Source organism: Mobula hypostoma, chromosome 1 (assembly GCF_963921235.1).
Source record: "Mobula hypostoma chromosome 1, sMobHyp1.1, whole genome shotgun sequence".
NCBI classification, from domain to species: domain Eukaryota; kingdom Metazoa; phylum Chordata; class Chondrichthyes; order Myliobatiformes; family Myliobatidae; genus Mobula; species Mobula hypostoma.
Window position 1 is genome coordinate 103521626 of NC_086097.1, and position 20731 is coordinate 103542356.

At 42.0% G+C, this 20731-nt stretch overlaps 1 protein-coding gene across 1 annotated transcript in view; it reads right to left on the reverse strand.

Annotated features, from left to right (window-relative positions):
• The window catches only part of stard9 (StAR-related lipid transfer (START) domain containing 9), a 418409-nt gene that overhangs the window by 43397 nt on the left and 354281 nt on the right, over positions 1-20731 (reverse strand). The window contains exons 24-25 of the mRNA XM_063054195.1: positions 9353-19609; positions 2706-2909 (exon numbers count right to left, since the gene is read on the reverse strand). Coding sequence (XP_062910265.1) covers positions 2706-2909; positions 9353-19609 — 10461 coding nt within the window. The remainder of the gene's footprint in view (positions 1-2705; positions 2910-9352; positions 19610-20731) is intronic.

A 20731-nucleotide genomic window follows, 5' to 3' on the forward strand; every position in this document is an offset into this window, starting at 1 on the left:
ACACTCCAGGCAACTCCATGAAAAGGTTATTGTAAAACACGTCAGGGGATGGATACAAGAAAATTTCCAAGTCACTGAATATCCCTTGGAGTACAGTTAAACCAATTATCAAGAAATGGAAAGAATATGGCACGGCTGTAAATCTGTGTAGAGCAGGCCATCCTCAAAAACTGAGTGACCATGCAAGAAGGGGACTAGTGAGGGAGGCCATCAAGAGACCTATGACAACTCTGGAGGAGTTACAAGCTTAGTGGCTGAGATGGGACAGACTGCGCATACAACAGCTGTTGCCCAGGTGCTTCACCAGTCGCAGCTTTATGGGAGAATGGCAAAGAGAAAGCCACTGTTGAATTAACCTCTCATGATATCTTGGTTGGAGATTGCCAGAGGGTATGTGGGAGACTCTGAAGTCAACTGGAAGAAGGTTCTATGTGCTGATGAAACCAAAATTGAGCCTTTTGACCATCAGACTAAAAAAAACTTTTGGTGTTCTCTTTTATATTATTGACTATCTTACCCTCATATTTAATCTCTTCCCTCCTCATTGCCTTTAGTTTCCTTCTGTTAGTTTTTAAAAGCTTCCCACTAATTGTCACCATATTATATGCTTTCTCTTTTGCTTTTGTGCTATTTTTGACTTCCCTTGTCAGCCACAGTTGCCTCACCTTCCCTTTAAAATACTACTTCTTCTTTGGGATATATCTCGCCTGCGCCTTCTGAATTGCTCTCAAGAACTCCAGCCATTGTTGTTCTGCTATCATCCCTGCTAGTGTCCCCTTCCAATCAACTTTGGCCATCTTCTCTCTTGTACCTGTGTAATTCTCTTTACTCCACTGTAATACTGATACATCCTACCTTAGCTTCTCTCTCTCAAACTGCAGGATGAATTCTATCATATTATGTTCACTGCCTCTTGAGGATCCTTTACCTTAAGTTTCCTAATTAAATCTGATTTATTACACAACACCTAATCCAAAAATGCCTTTCCGCTAGTGGGCTCAACCACAAGCTGCTCTAAAAAGCCATCTTGTAGGCATTCTACAAACTCCCTCTCTTGGGATCCAGCATCAACCTGATTTTCCCAAACCAGCTGCATATTGAAATTCCCTCATGATTATTGTAACATTGCCCTTTTTACATACTTCTCTAACTCCTGTAGTATTTTGTACCCTACATCCTGGCTACTGTTTAGAAGCCTGTATATAACTCCCAGCAGCGTATTTTTATCCTTGCAGTTTTTTAACTCTACCCACATGGATGCTACATCTTCCAGTCCTATGTCAGCTCTTTCTAAGGATTTGATTTCATTTTTTACGAACAGAGCCACCCCATCCCTCTGCCCACCTGTCTGTCCTATTGAAACCATGTTATGCTCCTACTATGATCTTCATTCATCCATGACATCATACCTGCCAATCTTTAACTGCGCTACAAGATCATCTACCTTATTCTGTATGCTAGTACATTCAAATGTAACACTTTCAGTCCTGTATTCATCACCATTTTTGATTTTGCCCCCATATTACATTTCAACTTATTAGCAATTTCCCCCTATCATCTGCCTGTCCTTCCTCACAGTCTCATTACACACTGCATCTACTTGTACACCATCTTCAGCCCTATTACGCTAGTTCCCATCCCCCTGCCAGATTAGTTAAACCCTCCCCAACAGCTCTAAAAAATTTGCCCAAAACAATATTGGTCCCCCTCAGGTTCAGGTGTAACTCAGCATGTTTATACAGGTCATTCCTTCCCCGAAGAGGTCCCAATGATCCAGACATTTGAAACCCTGCCCATGCACCAATTCCTCAGCCACACATTCATGTGCAAAATCATCGTATTCTTACCCTCACTGGTGTGTTGCACAGGCAGCAATCCAGAGATCACTACCCTGGAGGTCCTGCTTTTCAGAGAACTCCCAATATTTAGTCTTCTGAACCTCCTCCCTTTTGCTTCCTATATTGTTTGGTACCAATATGTACCATGACTTCCAGATGCTCACCATCCCCCTTTAGAATGCTGCGGACCCCATCCGAGATATCCACGACCCTGGGACCTGGGAGGCAATACGGGTGACTGCTTCACGTCCACATAAACTCCTGTCTGCTCCTCTAATTATGGAATCCCCTTTCACTACTGAAGCCCTCTTCTCACCCCTTCCCCTCTGAGTCACAAATCAGTGCCAGAGACCTGATCATTGTGGCCTTCCTCTGCTACATCATCTAACCCCCCCCCACCCCCATCCAAAGTGGTATACCTGTTGTTGAGGGGAACAATCACATGGGTCCTCTGCACTGCCTACCTTCTGATCTTCACCCTGTGTCCTGCACCTTGGGTATAACTACCTCCCTGTCAATCAGCTTCCTGAATGATCTAGAGTTCATCCAGTTCCAACTCCAATTCCTTAACATGGTTTGAAAGAAGCTGCACTGGATACACTGCATGCAGGTGTAGTCATCAGGGACATCCTGGCTTTGTACTCTGTACTTCTGTTTAGAAAGCCTAGATTCCCTTCTATTTTATTAATTGGTTCCTAAATCTTTATTTGGTGTTCCAAAGTACCCCAGACTGAATGATCTATTTTCATACAAATAAGCAGACAAATGAAAGATTGAGTGGATGCTCTGGAAACATACAGTATAAAACACTATGACCAAGAGATGCTGAGGTTGTCCATGCTGAATTGCATGATATAACTCACTTACCGTGTGTTTTCCACAATGTCCTGGCGTAATCGCTGGAGATACGTCCTGCGTTTACTTGGCATATCTTGCTTATGATGCAACGCAGTTGGATGCTTTTGGTGATGCACAGCCAGATGTTTCTGTGGGCTCAGGCTACGTGTTCTTCTGAACTTCAGTGTTTTCTCATCTCTTTTCTTCCTCAAGATTTCAATGGTTTTCATGTGTCTTTTGCAATGTTCATTAAAAAAAATATTTGTTTCCACATTTTTAATATATTACAATAAACACCAATACTTGTAGTGATTAATATAGTTAGACTGCATTACAGCTGTTGATTCAGAGTTTATGAGTACAGCCTTATTAAGGTGCACGACAGTTGTTATGAGTATCTTTGGTTATGAACAAAATCCCTCTAATCACAGGCATTGAAAAAAATCACCTTGGTGGCAGCCAATCTTTCACTGCAACCACACGTAAACATGGTTTAGACTGAATACTGTACTAAGCAAATAGATTATTTGTTTCAGTGCAGAAATCTGTAAAAGTGAATGGACCAGTGTCTGTGTGAGAAAATTGACAATCTGGAGTATGTGTTATCAGGCAGTCATTTTGGTCAGAGAGAAATAGTATTCCTAGAGTGCGAGAGGGCAGGATCCTTAAGGGGATGATATCAGGAAGTAGATCTTCATGAAAAGGTATGGGAAATGTGGAGCTCTCTCCCACCAAAATCTGTGGCAGTGAGATGGTTGGAAGTCAAGAAAAGCAATCTGAGATTCGATTTTATTTGGCATTGAAATGTATGTAATTTAACCAAGTGGAGCAGTGAGGACAGAAGCATCCATAATCTAACTGATAGTGGGATGAGCTCAAGGGGTTGAGTACTATTCCTATGCTCCCTTTTATTGACAGTTACAGTTTGACTGTAGGGAGCAGCATTACTAAAGTACGGCATTTAGAAAGAATGTACACATAATGAGGAAATCTTAAGAACACAATGCTCAAGATACTTCTATTACAGAAAGGTCTAAAGAAGCTGTCGTAAACATCCTTTGGGCTGTAAGTCTCCAGCAGCTCAGCAAATCCCTTAGAAAATGCAAGGTTAGAAAGCAGAAAGAAATAAACAGGGCTCTCTGCTGTCGGTGGTTGTGATGTTTGACCCATTTGCCCTTACATGTCATACAAATGAAGCCAAACAGCAATGTCTAGAATGATCAAGACTCAATGTAATGAAGATTCTGGTGGCACATGAACTGAGGCAAGATCGAGCTAGTGTCACAGAAGCAAAAGAAACCTTCAGTTATGGTGTGAAAAGTCACAAGTTATCTGGAGTCAATTATGATAATAATTGAAGTATTTTATTTCAGTATTTACCAAGAAAAAGGTCACGGAAACCCGGAGGTCAGTGCTGAGTACATAAATACGTTAGGCCGTTTAGAGGTCAAGGAGGAGGAAGTGTTGGGTCTCCTATTTAATATTCAGATGGATAAGTCCCTAGGGCCTGTTGGGATCTATCCCAGGTTATTGATGGAGACAGGAGACAAGATTCACACATAAAAGTTGCTGGTGAACGCAGCAGGCCAGGCAGAATCTCTAGGAAGAGGTACAGTCAATGTTTCGGGCCGAGACCCTTCGTCAGGACTAACTGAAAGAAGAGCTAGTAAGAGATTTGAAAGTGGGAGTGGGAGGGGGAGATCCACAATGATAGGAAAAGACAGGAGGGGGAGGGATGAAGCCAAGAGCTGGAAAGTTGATTGGCAAAAGGGATATGAAAGGATCATGGGACGGAAGGCCTAGGGAGAAAGAAAGGAGGAGGGGGGAATCCCAGAGGATGGGCAAGGAGTATAGTGAGAGGGACAGAGGGAGAAAGAGGGACAGAGGGAGAGGGAGAGGGAGGAGAGGGAGAGGGAGGAGAGAGAGAGAGAGAGAGAGAGAGAAAATATATATAATAATAAATAAATAATGGATGGGGTACGGAGGGGAGGTGGGGCATCAACGGAAGTTAGAGAAGTCAATATTCATTCCATCAGGTTGGAGGCTACCCAGACAGAATATACGGTGTTGTTCCTCCAACCTGTTCATCTTTACAGTAGAGGAGGCCGTGGATAGACATATCAGAATGGGAATGGGACGTGGAATTAAAACGTGTGGCTACGGGGAGATCCTGCTTTCTCTGGTGGACAGAGCATAGGTGTTCAGCGAAACGGTCTCCCAGTCTGCGTTGGGTCTCGCCAATATATAGAAAGCCGCATTGGGAGCACCAGACGCAGTATATCAACCCAGCCGACTCTCAGGTGAAGTGTCGCCTCACCTGGAAGGACTGTCTGGGGCCCTGAATGGTGGTGAGGGAGGAAGTGTAAGGGCATGTGTAGCACTTGTTCCGCTTACAAGGATAAGTGCCGGGAGGGAGATCAGTGGGAAGGGATGGGGGGGGGGAAACGAATGGACAAGGGAGTGATCCCTGCGGAAAGCAGAGAGAGGGGAGGGAAAGATGTGCTTAGTGGTGGGATCCTGTTGGAGGTGGCTGAGGTTATGGAGAATTATATGTTGGACCCGGAGGCTGGTGGGGTGGTAGGTGAGGACAAGGGGAACCCTATTCCTAATGGGGTGGCGGGAGGATGGGGTGAGAGCAGATGTGCATGAAATGGAAGAGATGTGTTTGAGAGCAGAGTTGATGGTGGAGGAAGGGAAGCCCCTTTCTTTAAAAAAGGAGGACATCTCCTTCATCCTGGAATGAAAAGCCTCATCCTGAGAGCAGATGCGGCGGAGACGGAGGAATTGCGAGAAGGCATTTTTGCAAGCAACAGGGTGAGAAGAGGAATAGTCCAGATAGCTGTGAGAGTCAGTAGGCTTATAATAGACATCAGTAGATAAGCTGTCTCCAGAGATAGAGACAGAAAGATCCAGAAAGGGGAGGGAGATGTCAGAAATGGACCAGGTAAACCTGAGGGCAGGGTAAAGTTGGAGGCAAAGTTAATAAAGTCAACGAGCTCAGCATGCGTGCAGGAAGCAGCACCAATGCAGTCTTCGATGTAGCAAAGGAAAAGTGGGGGACAGATACCAGTATAGGCTTGGAACATGGATTGTTCCACAAAGCCAACAAAAAAGCAGGCATAGCTGGGACCCATAGGGGTGCCCATGGCTACACCTTTAGTTTGGAGGAAGTGGGAGGAGCCAAAGGAGAAATTATTAAGAGTAAGGACCAATTCCGCTAGACGGAGGAGAGCGGTCGTAGACGGGAACTGGTTAGGTCTGGAATCCAAAAAGAAGTGGAGAGCTTTGAGACCTTCCTGGTGGGGGATGGAAGTATATAGGGACTGAACATCCATGGTGAAAATACCACCCCACCAGCCTCCGGGTCCAACATATAATTCTCCGTAACTTCTGCCACCTCCAACGGGATCCCAACACTAGGCACATCTTTCCCTCCCCCCTTCTCTCTGCTTTCTGCAGGGATCACTCCCTGAGCGACTCCCTTGTCCATTCGTCACCCCCATCCCTTCCCACTGATCTCCCTCCCGGCACTTATCCTTGTAAGCAGAACAAGTGCTACACATGCCCTTACACTTCCTCCCTCACCACCATTCAGGGCCCCAGACAGTCCTTCCAGGTGAGGCGACACTTCACCTGTGAGTCGGCTGGGGTGATATACCGCGTCCGGTGCTCCCAATGTGAACTTCTATATATTGGTGAGACCCAACGCAGACTGGGAGATCATTCTGCTGAACACCTACACTCTGTCTGCCAGAGAAAGCAGGATCTCCCAGTGGCCACACATTTTAATTCCACATCCCAAAACCATTCTGATATATCTATCCACGGCCTCCTCTACTGTAAAGATGAAGCCACACTCAGGTTGGAGGAACAACACCTTATATTCCGTCTGGGTAGCCTCCAACCTGATGGCATGAACATTGACTTCTCTAACTTCCGTTAATGCCCCACCTCCCCTTCGTACCCCATCCGTTATTTATATATATATATATAAATATATATTTTTTCTCTCTCTCTCTCTTTTTCTCCCTCTGTCCCTCTCACTATACACCTTGCCCATCCTCTGGGATTCCCCCCTCCTCCCTTCTTTCTCCCAAGGCCTCCCGTCCCACGATCCTCTCATATCCCTTTTAGCACTCAACTTTCCAGCTCTTGGCTTCATCCCTCCCCTCCTGTCTTCTCCTATCATTTCGGATCTCCCTCTCCCCCTCCCACTTTCAAATCTCTTACTATCTCTTCTTTCAGTTAGTCCTGACGAAGGGTCTTGGCCCAAAATGTCGACTGTACCTCTTCCTATAGATGCTGCCTGGCCTGCTGTGTTCACCAGCAACTTTTATGTGTGTTGCTTGAAATTCCAGCATCTGCAGATTTCCTTGTGTTTGAGGAGACAAGATTGGTGGGGCCTTGAGCAGTATTTGTGTCCTCTCTCGGCACAGGTGAGGTTCTGGATGACTGGCGAGTGGTTAATGTTGTATTTCTATTTAAAGAAGAGAACAAGGGAAAACCCTGGGAACTATAGAACAGTGAGTCAGTTCGGGATAAATTGCTGGAGAAAGTTCTTGGGGATAGGATATATGAACATTTGAAAACCCATGGCCTAAGTAGGGAGAGTCAGCACGGCTTTTTGTGGGGCAAGTCGTATCTTACCAACTTGATTGAGTTTTTTGACAAGATGATGAGGGAGATTGATGAGGGTAGGACAGTGGATGTTGTCTATGTGGATTTTATGAAGGTGTTTGACAAAGTCTCTCATGGGAGGCGAATTCAGAAGATTAGGATGTTTGGGGTCTGCAAAAGATTGGCTGCTTGGATTCAGAACTGGCTTGGCATATGTAGCCCAAGCTAATTAAATCCAAAGTTATAACGTTAGAAAGTTCTACCGGAGGGATGAAAACAAGGTCTCCCGATTTTAAAAAAAGAGACTTTGAAAAAAACACTATGTGATGGTGGGGCAGGCTGGACACAGCACGGACAAGGAGAGAAACACAGCAACAATTAGAAGCTGAAGACATAAACCGTTAAGAGTGGAATTAATAGTGAGTATCTTTATCCTACTAACTTGAAAACCTCGGGGTAAAATCCTGGAAGGAGACAATAGCGATAAAAGATTTATTGAAACTATGGCTATAACAGGCAGCAGCTATAACGAGACAATATCGGCAGAGATCAGTGTCCAAAATCCCTCCTGTGTAGTCCGGAATTAGTTCTGCAAAATCATACCAAGGGATTTGGTCAAGTTTTTGTAGAAGTTTGTCAATTGACTTTCTGTGGATGATAAACTATTTCATCCAATGAACCAAGAAACAAGATGGCTAGCCACCCAAGATGAAGGACCAGCGCAGAAATGAAATGTGTAATGATGCAGAGGATTTAGTACAGTTGGATGTATAAGTTTATTTTCATTCGAAGAATCCAAATTTGATTCTCTGCAAGAACTGATTACTTTTGCAAAGACTTTGATGAGATTTACTTTGCTTAAGAGTTGTGAAAGGAGTATGTATATATAATTTTCGAATTTGAATTTGCAGATAAACTGCCTGGAAGTGAAACTGAAGTTAACTATAATATTTGAGAATAGGAATTGTATTTGGTTTTCTAACTAACTAGGGATAAGTAAAAAAGAAAGTTTAGTCTGTAAACTTTTAAATACAGAATAACACTAGGTCTAATTAATTAGAGGGATTACAGTAATGAAGAAATCTCACAATCTAATTAAAAAGGGATTTGTTGTGGTTTGATATCTAAGATTTGGAACCTGAATAGAATGTTGGAATTTTGAATTGCTCTTGCTCATGTAAATATTTTGTACATATTTTTTTTTCTTATAAACAAACCTCATCTCCAGAAGTGTGTGGTTTCTATTCGCTGCCTCCTTCGGATACCTAGAATTGAGACCGTTCTTCAGGACTAAGGCCTAAATGCTTGCTTTTAATAGTTGAAGCACTGAGTTCAACAGTTAAGAGGTTGTGTTGTAACTTTACAGAACTTTGGTTAGGCCACATCTGGAGTATTGCATACAGTTCTGGTCACCCACTATAGGAAGGATGTTGAAGCTTTGGAGAGGGTGCAGAAGAGATCTACCAGGATGCTACCTGGTTTAGAGGGTATGTGCCATCATGAGAGGCTGGACAAACTTGGGTTGTTTCCTCTGGAGCAGTGGAGGCTGAGGGGCGATTGGATAGAAGTTTATAAGATTATTAGAGGCAGAGATCAAGTAGACAGGGAGCTTTTTTCCCCCCATGGTAGGAATGTCTGATACTGGAGAACATGCATTGAAGGTGAGAGGGAGTAGGTTCAAAGGGGATGTGAGGGGTAAGTTTTTTAGTCAGAGAGTGGTGGATGTTCTGAATGCGCTGCCTGGTATGGTCGTAAAGGCAAATACATTAGAGGCTTTTAATAGACATTTAGATAGGAAGATATGAGGAAGATGACAGAGATATGGACTTTGTGTAGGCAGGAAGGATTAGTTTTTGGGGTGTTTTTGATTTGGTTTTTAGCTGGTTTGGCACAATGTTGAGGGCGAAGGGCCTATTCCTATCCTGTGCTGTACTGCTGTATTCTTTATGTAATAAGGTGGCCAGCAGGTTATCCCTGATTCATTGGCTGTCAGTGACATTGGAATCAGTTTCTAAATCACTCCACTACTTATTCAGCTTTGAACTGCTTCTTTCACTTACCTCTCATAAAGTTGCTGCCTTATGCAAACATTCTGGTCATCCGCTGCTCCACTATGGAGTATTCGTAACAAAGCATCTGTCTCCCCAAGGCCATAGTTCAGCTTTGCTTCAGCAAGCTCCACCGTCAGCTGGTGCTGGTTTAAATCCAGGTTTAATCCTGACAGGATTCGAGTGCGTTCTTGGCGCAAGCTTTTAATTTCCTTCCATCTTTCCTTGCAGTCTTCTGGTGTGAGGCCCATTGTTTCTGCAATGCCAATATTAGCTTGCTTTTGCTCTGACTGTCTGTCTGAACTAGTGGCTGTGCTCATTACACTTCCTGTTGAGGGAGGTCTGTAATTGACTCCGGACCAGTTGTAGAATTTGTTGTGCAATGGCAAGTCCTCTGGACCACTACAGCTTGCCCCCTGTACTCTAGAACATGATGTTTGTGAACTGTTGCAACCAGTTATGGAGGAATACTCATTCAGCAGCAAATCTGTATTGCATTCACTTGAAACAGAGGACTGGGTATCTTCAGCAACACAGTTGTTTGTCATTTCACTCATTATGTATGTCCCAGCCTCAGAACTGCATTGATTCATCGAGTCACTGCGGTGTATTGCTTGATTGTGTAACGCGCTGACCTTTTCTGTCTTTAAGTCTACCCCATCTTTGGAAAAAGGATTGTGCTGAAAGGAAGATGCACTGCAAGATACGGGAAATTCCTTTCTAGATGGCCACTCTGTATCATTTATCTGAGCAAGAGAAAAGGAAACCAGTGGGTTTTTCCAGCAAGATGGCTGAAAACTGAAAGCGTTCATCTGCTTTCTTTGATCTGGGTTTGAAGTACAGAGCCTCTGCACCTTCTGAAATGTCAAGTATGGTTCAATTCCCTTGCTACAAGGTAATGACTCTTTAACAATATGGCCTGTCTGTGCTTTTCCACACTGCCAACTGGACTTGTTCACAGTTGATACCTTCACATGATGGTCTTTGCAAGATTCTGCAGTTCCTGAGCTCACAGAAGACCCTTCAGTATGAACATCTCTCTGAAGATCTGTTTTACACTCCAGTTTAACTGACATTGGCAAACCTTGTGATGTAACTTTACTCTGCTCATTTAAATGAACCAAAAGTCCTTCACCATTTGTTTCCAATATCTGTTCAGCTTTAGGTTTGACATGTGTGAAATAAATTTTACTTTGCCCATTTTCATCAGAACCATACCAAGAAGCTAGTTGTGCCTTTCTCTGCCAACAGTCAGTTTGTTGCAGTGCACAAATTTCCTCACCCTGAAGACAGAGAAAGGACTTGCAGTGGGATCGGTGGTCCCCCTGCCCAACTTCCAGTGTTTTAATAGGAGATGATGCTCGGTCCACGAGAACAGCTGGATTTTTATTAGTAGAAACTGTAGCTTCAAGACCTTGGGCAAACTGTTTTACTTCTCTGTCCACAGAGAGTTTGGGATCATTTGTTTCCACTTTTGAAAACTCTGATGTGCTTTCCAAAGTTCCAAAGCTTGTGCTCTGTGTTTGGTCACTGTTCATTGATATCTGTGAAGGTACTGTAATCGGTGTCAAACTTGGACTGGATGAAGAAGTTTGTGAAGAGCTTGTTATTAGTTTCTGAGCAGGTAGCAAGACAGAAGTCCTGAAAGATGAATTTACATTATCAGAGGGGAAAGAACAAACTGAATGGCTCAAAGCTGCTCTGTGAACATTAAGATCTGACACTCTGTGGTTCTGCTTTGGTTCCTGTAATGTTAACATAATATTGTTGTGGTCTTGGTTTACATTGACTTCTGAACCAATTATTTTTACAATGACATTCACTTCTTGGGGCCTTTGCACTTCCTTATTTTGAATTTCCTGACTGTATTTCTCTATAGCTTGAGGTATTGCATCTGTCTGAGTGGCCACATCAGCTGCTGACTGCATATGACCATCCACCTTTCCAACTGCCCTCATTTTGCCAGCACTCTGGTTGGTAGGTGGATCTGAATAGTCCTCATTGTTTCTGATACTTCCCAGCAGCTGTGTGCTGCTATGGAGAAGCTTGATCATGTCCGGTTGGAAGCTCTGACCTGCAGTTATCTGTGCTGGAGTTTGGATGCAGCTCCTCTGGGGTGTCGGCTGTTCCTGATGTCTCATTCCACCTGATGTCTGTGTTTCTTTGTTGCAGGAGAATTTTACAGACTCATCAGACATCATCTCTACAGAAGATCCCAAATCCCTTGGGTAAAGGAGCATGATCTCATCAACTTGATAGTTCACATTTTCCGACTCAGAAGTAGAAGTTGGGAACGGAGATGGTTGGGTGAATGAAGCTGCCATTGTTTGATCATATGACATTACACAGGAATCTCCATCAAGGTTATCATTTCCAGGGTACATGGCTGCCAAGCTAGCCTCTTGGGAATCATTTGGAAGTAATGTGTTAGATATAGTTCTTACATTGGCATAAGGATGTGAATTGCTGTGATTGTGATCATTTGATCCATTGCTGTCACTGAAACATTTCATTACGTTGCTGAGACTGCTTACTGCTGTCCGAACCTCATGCACAGTACCCATATTTCCCAGTCTACACTGCTTCCACTTGGCTTTGCATTGTTCATGGATGTATGGATCAACATCACTGCAAGCAAAGTGCACTGGATCTTTCTCTTCACTGAGGGTCAGTTCTACTGAAAATTCCTGGGCTTTTAGTTTTGCCTCAGCAGAGTTGCTCAGATTGTTATTGATTGTCAGTGAGGTGCCGTCTTCACTTAGTTGTTTGTCTGACTGATTTCTTTGGCCTTGATTACTAGATAATGTGATTGGGGAATGGACAGTTTGAGCGCAAGTAGCCACATGCAAATCTGCACATTCTGAAACACTCTCTTTAACAATGTTATGCCGAAAACATTGTTCGGATTGATGTTTTCTCTCCACATCCTCTGTTTCATGCCTCATTTGATACACAATTCCTTCTACAAATGGAGTTAATCCTTCTGAAGGTTTATCAATCAGTAATGGATCAAGGCAGTGCCCACTAGAGCCTTCCATCATGTGATTAACACTCGGTGAAGCCTCTTGAAGAACTGATGGTAATAACCTCAGTGGTGATGCCTTGCTCTCCATTTCGAAGTTTAATGCACAACTTTCAAAATTAATATTAGTGCTCACCATATCTTTGCATTTGCAAACATTCAAGTCTGATCTGTTGATACCTCTTCTGCACTGTCTGCTTCTAAGCTTGTTAAGGGAAAGGAATTCAATGTCAATTTCCTCACTTGAACTTGATGAAACCTTAATTTCATCTGTATTTGGTTTTATTCTTTTAAGTCTTCTTTGTGATTTCTTCTTTGGCCCATTCATCATTTTTGGGGCACATCTGTCATCTGATCCATCTAAAGACTCCGAACCAGAAGACTCAATTCCTTCAATATTTGGCTCGTTAACTTGATTTACTGAAGGCCAATCACTGTGACAAGAACCTGAAAACAGATAGGAATTTGAGAGATAGCAAGTTCCATCCATTTCTGCACAGTTATTGCTCTCACAAAATGGAGAACCTAACTCCCTAACCTGTTTGCACTCTAGGAGCGAATGTGTATTTGGTTCATCTACATCAATGTTCCGCTGACAGTAATCTGTCTGGGTGACTTGCAGATCACTAATATGAGAAGACATCTGTTTGCATGTTTCAGTGGCTTCATGGGTAATTCTGGTATTGTTCCAATCCTTTCGCAGCAATCTGGATTCATTTCTAAATTCACATTGTGGGATTATGTGATTCTGCGTCTGTTGTAACAGTCTAGGTTTTTCTTGCTCAAGGATCTCCCGAGCTGAAGGTGACAACCCTATACATCTGTTCTTTTGTATCTTGGGGGGGAACTGTGACCTACCTTCCTTCTTTATGTCAATTAAGATTCTTTGATTGTTATTATGGCAATCCACATCAGAAGACATCTCCTTAAAATCAGTCAGGTCTCCCTTCAACAGTGCTTGTGCTTCTTCACAATCTTCAATGCCACTTTCTTCCTTCCTGATTAAATCTTCTGTTGAGTCAAAAATGTCGTTTTCATTGTAGTTCATATCGCACTTGACAGCTTTAGGAAGAGCCATGAATTCAAATGTCACAAACTCTTCTCCATAATTAACTAAGTGGACAGCAGTTTGTTGTTCTGGAGTGACAAACAAGCTTGAAGAATTCCCAGTCAGTTCTAACCCACCAGGATCTCTATCATTAAAACAGATGGAGTAATCTTCTTCCCTCCTGCTATGTAACCCTGCCTGTTTATGATGACCAGATGATTTAATAAAGCTCTGTGGAATGAATGTATTTACTGAGTCACTGTTTGAAAATTGAACATCATGGCATTTAGCTTCTGTCTTTTTCAGATTAGATGCTGGGGATCCATTTCTTAGCATGTGGACAACTTGCTCAAGCCCCTGCTGAATGGGCACTTGGTTCTTTGTTACTGGGGTAATCTTTAACCCCTCAGCACACAACTTACTTTCCAAGGAGCTTAATCCAGCCGATCCAGGTACGATGGTGGTTTTAGTGTCATCTTCTACCAAGGCAGTTTGAATTGTTGCTGCATGAACAATTGCAATTTGGCTCTGTTTTCCTTCTTGTTTCAGTAAGACTGTTCCGGATGATATACAACTGCTCACATCCAGTGCATCAGGCTGATCAGCAAATGAATCTGGAACTGTTTGAGGTGTTCCAGACAGGTGACTTCCACTCACATCTTGTACAGAGCTTCCTTGAAATACAATTTGATTTTGAAACACTTTACTCTGGGGTGGTAAGGTGCTTGTGGTTGGTATGTTACTGCAGACAACAGTGTCATCAGTTTTCACAGCATCTTGGAAAGTCTGTGAAGAAGGATCAATATTTAAGCCAGTGGCTAAAATACCTGTGTTCTGATACTGTAAACATGTTGGTTCTTTGCAAATATTGAGAGATACTGTGGCATCTGCAATATCCATATTTGCAATATTTTCACCTGAAGAAACTGTTTTACTTGTTGGGTACTTCTGCTTTACATTAACAATTGTCTCAATTCCAGTCTTCAAATATTGGGGACCAAGCATGCCCAGATGTAAGTCAACCATTTGTCGATCATCCTGAAATTCACATTCTTCGAACACAGCTGTTCCATCAGGGTGGCACCAAATTACATGTCTACCTATAACCTCTTTTAATACTATATCCTGATTTGGAAGTGCACTGTCAGAACCCGGGTGTGTAGAATACTCTTCCATGCTGCTGATGGATTGATTAATTCCGCCATCTCCTCCATTTGCCTCTGGACCGGCTTTAAGGACAAAACAAGACGCAGGGGGTTCTACACCAATAATTGCGCCCTCTCTTTCAACTGTATCTTTATTTGGCTCCAAGGGGGCAGTATCATGGGGACTTCCTGCTGGCAGTGATGGACTTTGGTCACTGTGTTGCAGTAAAGCAATAACCTTGGAACACATATAACCATCAGTTATAGCTCTGCTTTCAGCCAACTCTGGATAAAGACTTTCTGTTGCCAATCTATGGTTCTGTTTCTCTCTCAAAGGAGAATATTCAACTGGAACAAGACAATGAATGGAGGTTGTATTGCTTACATCGTATTCGGTAGAAGCAGCTGTTATGCCATTACTTGGAGAACCTGGGTTTGCTCTTGAATCCATGATTCCAGAGTTCTCTAGTCTTCCCACTTGTGAATGTTTGTGACCTCTTAATGAGTGTAGAGCAACATCGCACCGTGCTGTGGTCAGACTGGCTTCACACTGATCTGTGCTCTCCTGACACAGAACTGATTCAAATATTTCCATTTCTTGAAATGCCGCAGGGTTTGATTTCTTTATCAACTGTAATTCCTCTAGGGATACCTTCTGTTCTTCATTGTTAGAGATATTTTCACAGTCTACTGATTTAGCTGAGTTAGGAATTTCTATTAGGAAATTCTGAGCTACTGCTGGATTTTCTTGCTTGGTTTCTCCTGCCTCATGATCTGTACCAATTATTTCATCCTGTAAAGGTACCCTTGATGCACCTGCTCCACCACTAGTCTCAGTACATGTACAAATGGACGACAGATATTTCTCTCTAAATGCTCTGCTAAATATGCAATCATTTTCTATAATAAAACTTTTGGTACAGGTTTGCTCTGCACAATACTTGGACGAGTTGAAGTTCTCAGATACTCCTTGGCTTTCTATTTCTGTACCCTTTTCAAATGCTTCTGTTTCATTATTGCTCAACTTCTCAACAATCACATGTTGGGTGGTATTTATTTCATTCTGTTCATTTCCAATTTTGGTGCCACACATGGTTCTGATTTCCTGTGCATCAGAAAGGGCACACGTTTCTGAGCTGTCTGCTAAATCAGTGCTGCTTGTTCCAGCAGGTGCATCTGTTTGTGTTACACTGAATCTTCCATTCTGCACAGACGTCCTTTGAAAATGAGTTGCCCCAGAGCTGTTGAAAACCTGTACAACTCTACTATTCACATTAGATTTGTACTGTTCTGGACCGTCACCCGCTATGTTGTCCCTTTGAGTTAATTCCACACAAGTGTTTTCCTTCTGATCACATTCAACATCTGAAAGTGTTGCTCCTGTTCCATGAGCAGATCTCAAAGGAACATCTTGAGATGTTCCTTTATCATCCATTTGCTCTTCAATGCCCACATCACATTCTTTGGATCCCTTATAAAATCCAGCATTCCCCATTGTTACTGATCTTTCTGTCAAATCTACAGGAAGACTAGAATCAGTTTTAGGTAAGTCTCCTTTAAATGCATTAATTATCATGTTATTTTTAAATTTTGATTGACTATCATAACCCTTACTAACAGAAACTGTGGGACAGTCTTCAAAACCACATGTAGAAGCAAGAGTAGATATATTATCACCTGTGAACTCTACTGCCCTTGTATTGCTACCTTCAATAACTTCGACTCTTAACTCAGTGCCAATATTATTTTGGATAACACCTCCTTCCTTATCAAGCGTACGTCTGTCAGTTTCAGTTCTGAACCCAAGTTTGGTGTCCTGTGGAATGCTTATTTCCAGTCGGTGCACCCCACACTCTGTCACAGCACTTCTATGTGTGTTGGAACCCAGCAATATTTCTGAGCCACTAACAGCCTGCTTGTTAATCTGTTCCGTCATTTTGGTAAGACATTGCGAAAGGTGATGCCTAGAAACAGATGCAGCAGAAAAGTTTACATTGTTCGGAAGTTTGTCTGAATTTACTACAATATTGGAATCCTGATTAAATGTATTCCAAATTCCAGCTGTACTTCCTGTAGGTTGCTCACTAATAGAACTGGGAATATTTTGTCCAGTAACAGGCAAGCTTAATATGCTGGTTTCCTCTGCAAGTATGCTGCATTTCTGGTCCTGTGTGCCACTTAAAAATAGAGTGTTTTCATAGTTCAAATTGTCTTCACGATTGGAATTGTTTGCACTAGCACTTAGTTTTTCAAGACTTTTGTCTTTCAATAGTAATTCTCCCCTTTCATATGATAAAGTACCAGACACTATACTTTGAACCTGTGAATCACTGGTTCTCAACTGGATGCCTTCAGAAAAACCAACATTATCCTTCATGCATAAACACCCATCGAGGATGAAGGGATCATTGATCTTGGTTTCAAAATCCACTTGACTGTTGATGGGAGTTTCTTTCAAAGTATATTTATTTTCATTCCTTGACAGGTTCGTCTGAGCAGACTGTTGCTTCTTTATGAAACTGGTAAATCGATCATCATTTCTGTCTTCACTTTCAGCACAACTTGTAACTGAATGCTGCCACATTACAAAATGTTTTGGAGATTCTCTGCTTCCTTCATGCACTAAAGAGGATTTTTCTGTTTGACTAATTCCATTCTTCATTGATGTTGGCTGGGCAGCATCACAATCTGTGTCTTGCAATGCACTCTCCAAGTCAGATTTGGTCTTATTTTGTACTAAAGGTGCCAGAATCATGTTCTCTGCATATACATTACTGTCTAAATCATTATTTTCTTCAGTAAAAGACAGCAATCTGTCATTAAAAGATATTATCTGGGTGCCTGGGTCTTTTTCTGCATTTTCAGTAGATATTTCCAATACCTTGGGTTCCAACAGCTGTGACAATGGTTTTGCAACTAATATAGTTAGGCTACTGGAATTACTAACAGGGGTACAACATGAAGAATTAGGAAAGATTTGGGATTCAACCATATTGTGAGATTGCCTATAACAAGATGACAATTCTCTTAGTGAAATAAATTGTTCTCTGCCAGAAGTGGTAGTGTTCTCAAAGGTAGATGAGAAATTGAGCTTGGCTGCATTCTCTTCTGAGACACTGACATGCACACCATCATTTCTGTGATAATCACTGTTACTCAGCTGATTGTGTTGGGATTGGCTACAGTTTTTTGCTGATTCTGTATCCTTACATTGATGCTCTGATACCTCTATTTCTAAATCAGCATCATTCATGTCAATAGCAGCATCTGTACTAAAAGTTTCAAGCTTCAAAGTGTTGGATGTGGAAGAGAGTATAAGATCTTCAGATTCAGTTTGTGAACAAGACTGTTGTGCAGAATATATATTGTCTAATACATTGGATATTACTGGTGAAATGTTTGTCAATGAATGCTTGACTTTCATTTCTGCAGTGGAGAGCACTCCTGTAACACAAACCATGTTATGATCAGTACATTGTGAACTTTGCACAGTGACTCCACCAGTTGCAAATGGACTGAGGGAAATTTCCTGTATTTGTGCTGAATCCTCTTCCCTATCTAACACGCCTTGATTGTTTGCATTCTGTGACGCATGACACTCTTTATAAGTGGCATGTTCAGTTACCTGATCAAAATTATGCAATACACGAGGCTGTAACTGATCAAAATTAAACACCGAGCTGATCCAACTTGCTTCTGCTGCTTTCATTAGTTCAGTCCCTACATTTTCATAACAATCAGTGTCCCCTGATGAGATAGCTACAACTGAAGCATTATCAGATGAAACTCTCTCCATTTTGCTCTTGGAACTAGACTCAAAAAATGACTGAGCATCTGTAAAAATTGGGAAATCCATGTAATTTTTATTAGTCTTCAAATTTTTTGAAGGCATATTGTTTTCACAGTTGATATCCTTCAATTCTGTGTTACCACCCACATTAAAACACTGTTCCTTTAATGTCAGAGCCCCAACACACTCCTTTTCTTCAATTAGCTCTTTTGAATTCTGGTAGGTTTTCTTTCCATCAACTTCACTCCAAGGTAGATTCCAGTACACTTCTGCTGGCATTTCATCAGAAGCTGTTAACCCAGGTGAACCCATTCTGCAAAGAACACTCGTTTCATTCAGATCAGCTAGGTTATCAAGAGAGATACTTTTCCTTCTGTTTGTTGTCTTATTGTGAGATAAGTGAGCCCTGGCACAGTGAATGTCATGGAATCTATCAGCTGAGTTAGTATCCTTTTCTGCCAGTGAATCCTGGGACATTTCACTTTCATCACTTTCACTACAATTCTCATGTTTAGACTGCTGTCCCTCGGGTTCATCTTTCTGCAACTGTTCTGTTATAGCAGATGACAGAGAGTCCACAGAATACAAGCTATCAGTATCTGACAATTGCTCCTCTTCCAACCAGCCCCCTAGCGAGTCATCAGGAACTGCTGTAATACTGGCATTCAGTATTTCATCACTATTCCACTTCCTTGACCTGTAAGTGCAAGGCACGTTTTCCCAAAGATGAGCTAGGTTGACCACTGAAGCCTCCTTGTTGAGATGCTCGCTCTGGTTCACTCTACAAAAACTTCCAGTTCTGACCAATTGCTTGGGTGATGTCCTTTTACAGATATTGGAGCTGGTACTCACAAATGTACAGTTCCATGATAGATCCTTCTTCACATCCTCATCTGTTAACTCAAGTTGCTTATCTGTGATACTTTGGTTATCTAATGAGCATGCCATCAAACCTGATTTTTGTACCCTCGTCTTAGAGATGTTACTAGTTTGGACCTCTGGCTGTACACTGCTTAGTTCAAGTATTTTTGGCTGCATTTCATTATTTTCAGTTGATTGCTTTAAAGCTATGATATTCTTGTGCTTTACACCTTTATGTTTCTTTTGTAATTGATCCCAAGAAGGTGAAACTTTTTCACTCCTTCCTCTTAAAGATTGTGTTCTTGTAACAGGGAATGCCATTTTGGACAAAGATCCCACTGAGAGAGACTTCTGTGTTGTGCGGTGAGCTGAGGTAGACAAGTTCTTCCTCTTTAGGAAATCACTGTAAAAATAATTGGGAAGTATTAAATGCATTTGAAATTGTTAGAAATTCAAATCTATAAAATCATTTAAAATCCCATAATTTCCAATTGTTCTTGTGCTTATGTTCATAACGAGTTTTAAAAAATTTTGATTCCAGTCATGGCAGTTTCTCAGAACTGCCACTTCAAATTCTTGTTGAGTCAATGTTGCTGCAGAGGGAGTTGTTGGTTTCACATTAAATACAGCCTAATGCAGCCTCAGAGTATTGTGTTCCGCAGGACAAGAGGTGCCTTCTTTCAGTTGAGACAACAAACTCAAAATGCATCTGCCTTGGTAAGATGTAAAATAAATCCCCATTTCCTCTGACCTGGCCAATCTTCATCCTAATACCTCATACAAAGTTCCCACATATCCCACAGTAGCTCAAGGAACTTGCTGTGTACAAACTGGAACAAGAGTTTACAAGTCTGCCTAATCATGTTAAAATAATTCCTTGTAACCTGATGACAATTTATCAACTCATCCTTGATCAAAGCTGGCTTGGTCGTGAGAGTGGGGTGGTTTTCTATCTGGGGGTCTGTGAGCACTTGTGTCCTGCAGGGTTCAATGTTGGGACCATTGTTGTTTGTAAGGTAAGTCAATTCTCTGGATGCAAACGTAATCTGATCAGCAAATTTGCAGGTGACATGAAAATTGGTGGAGATGTGAATAGTGAGAAAGATTGTCAAATTATTTAGCAGAATATAGATTATTTGTAAATTTGGGCAGAGAAAGGCAGATGAAGTTTAATCTGGACAAGTGTAAAGTGCAATGCACATAGAAAGCAGGAAACCTAGGAACATTGGTAAATAGAAGGATGTTGGGGTGCAAGTCCATAGTTCTCTGAGAGTGGAAACACAAATGCAAGGAGTAAAGAAGGTGCACAACATATTTTCCTTGATCAGTCAGGGCACTGAGCATAACAGTTGGCAAGTTATTTGCAGCTGTAAAAAACTTTGGTTAGGCCACATCTACAGCACTGTGAGAGTTCTGGTCACTGCATTACTGAAAGGACGAGCAAATTTGGAGAAGAGCAGAAGAGATTCACCAGGATGCCGTCTGGATTAAAGAGTATTCCTTTTGGGTTGGGGCACGTGGCCAA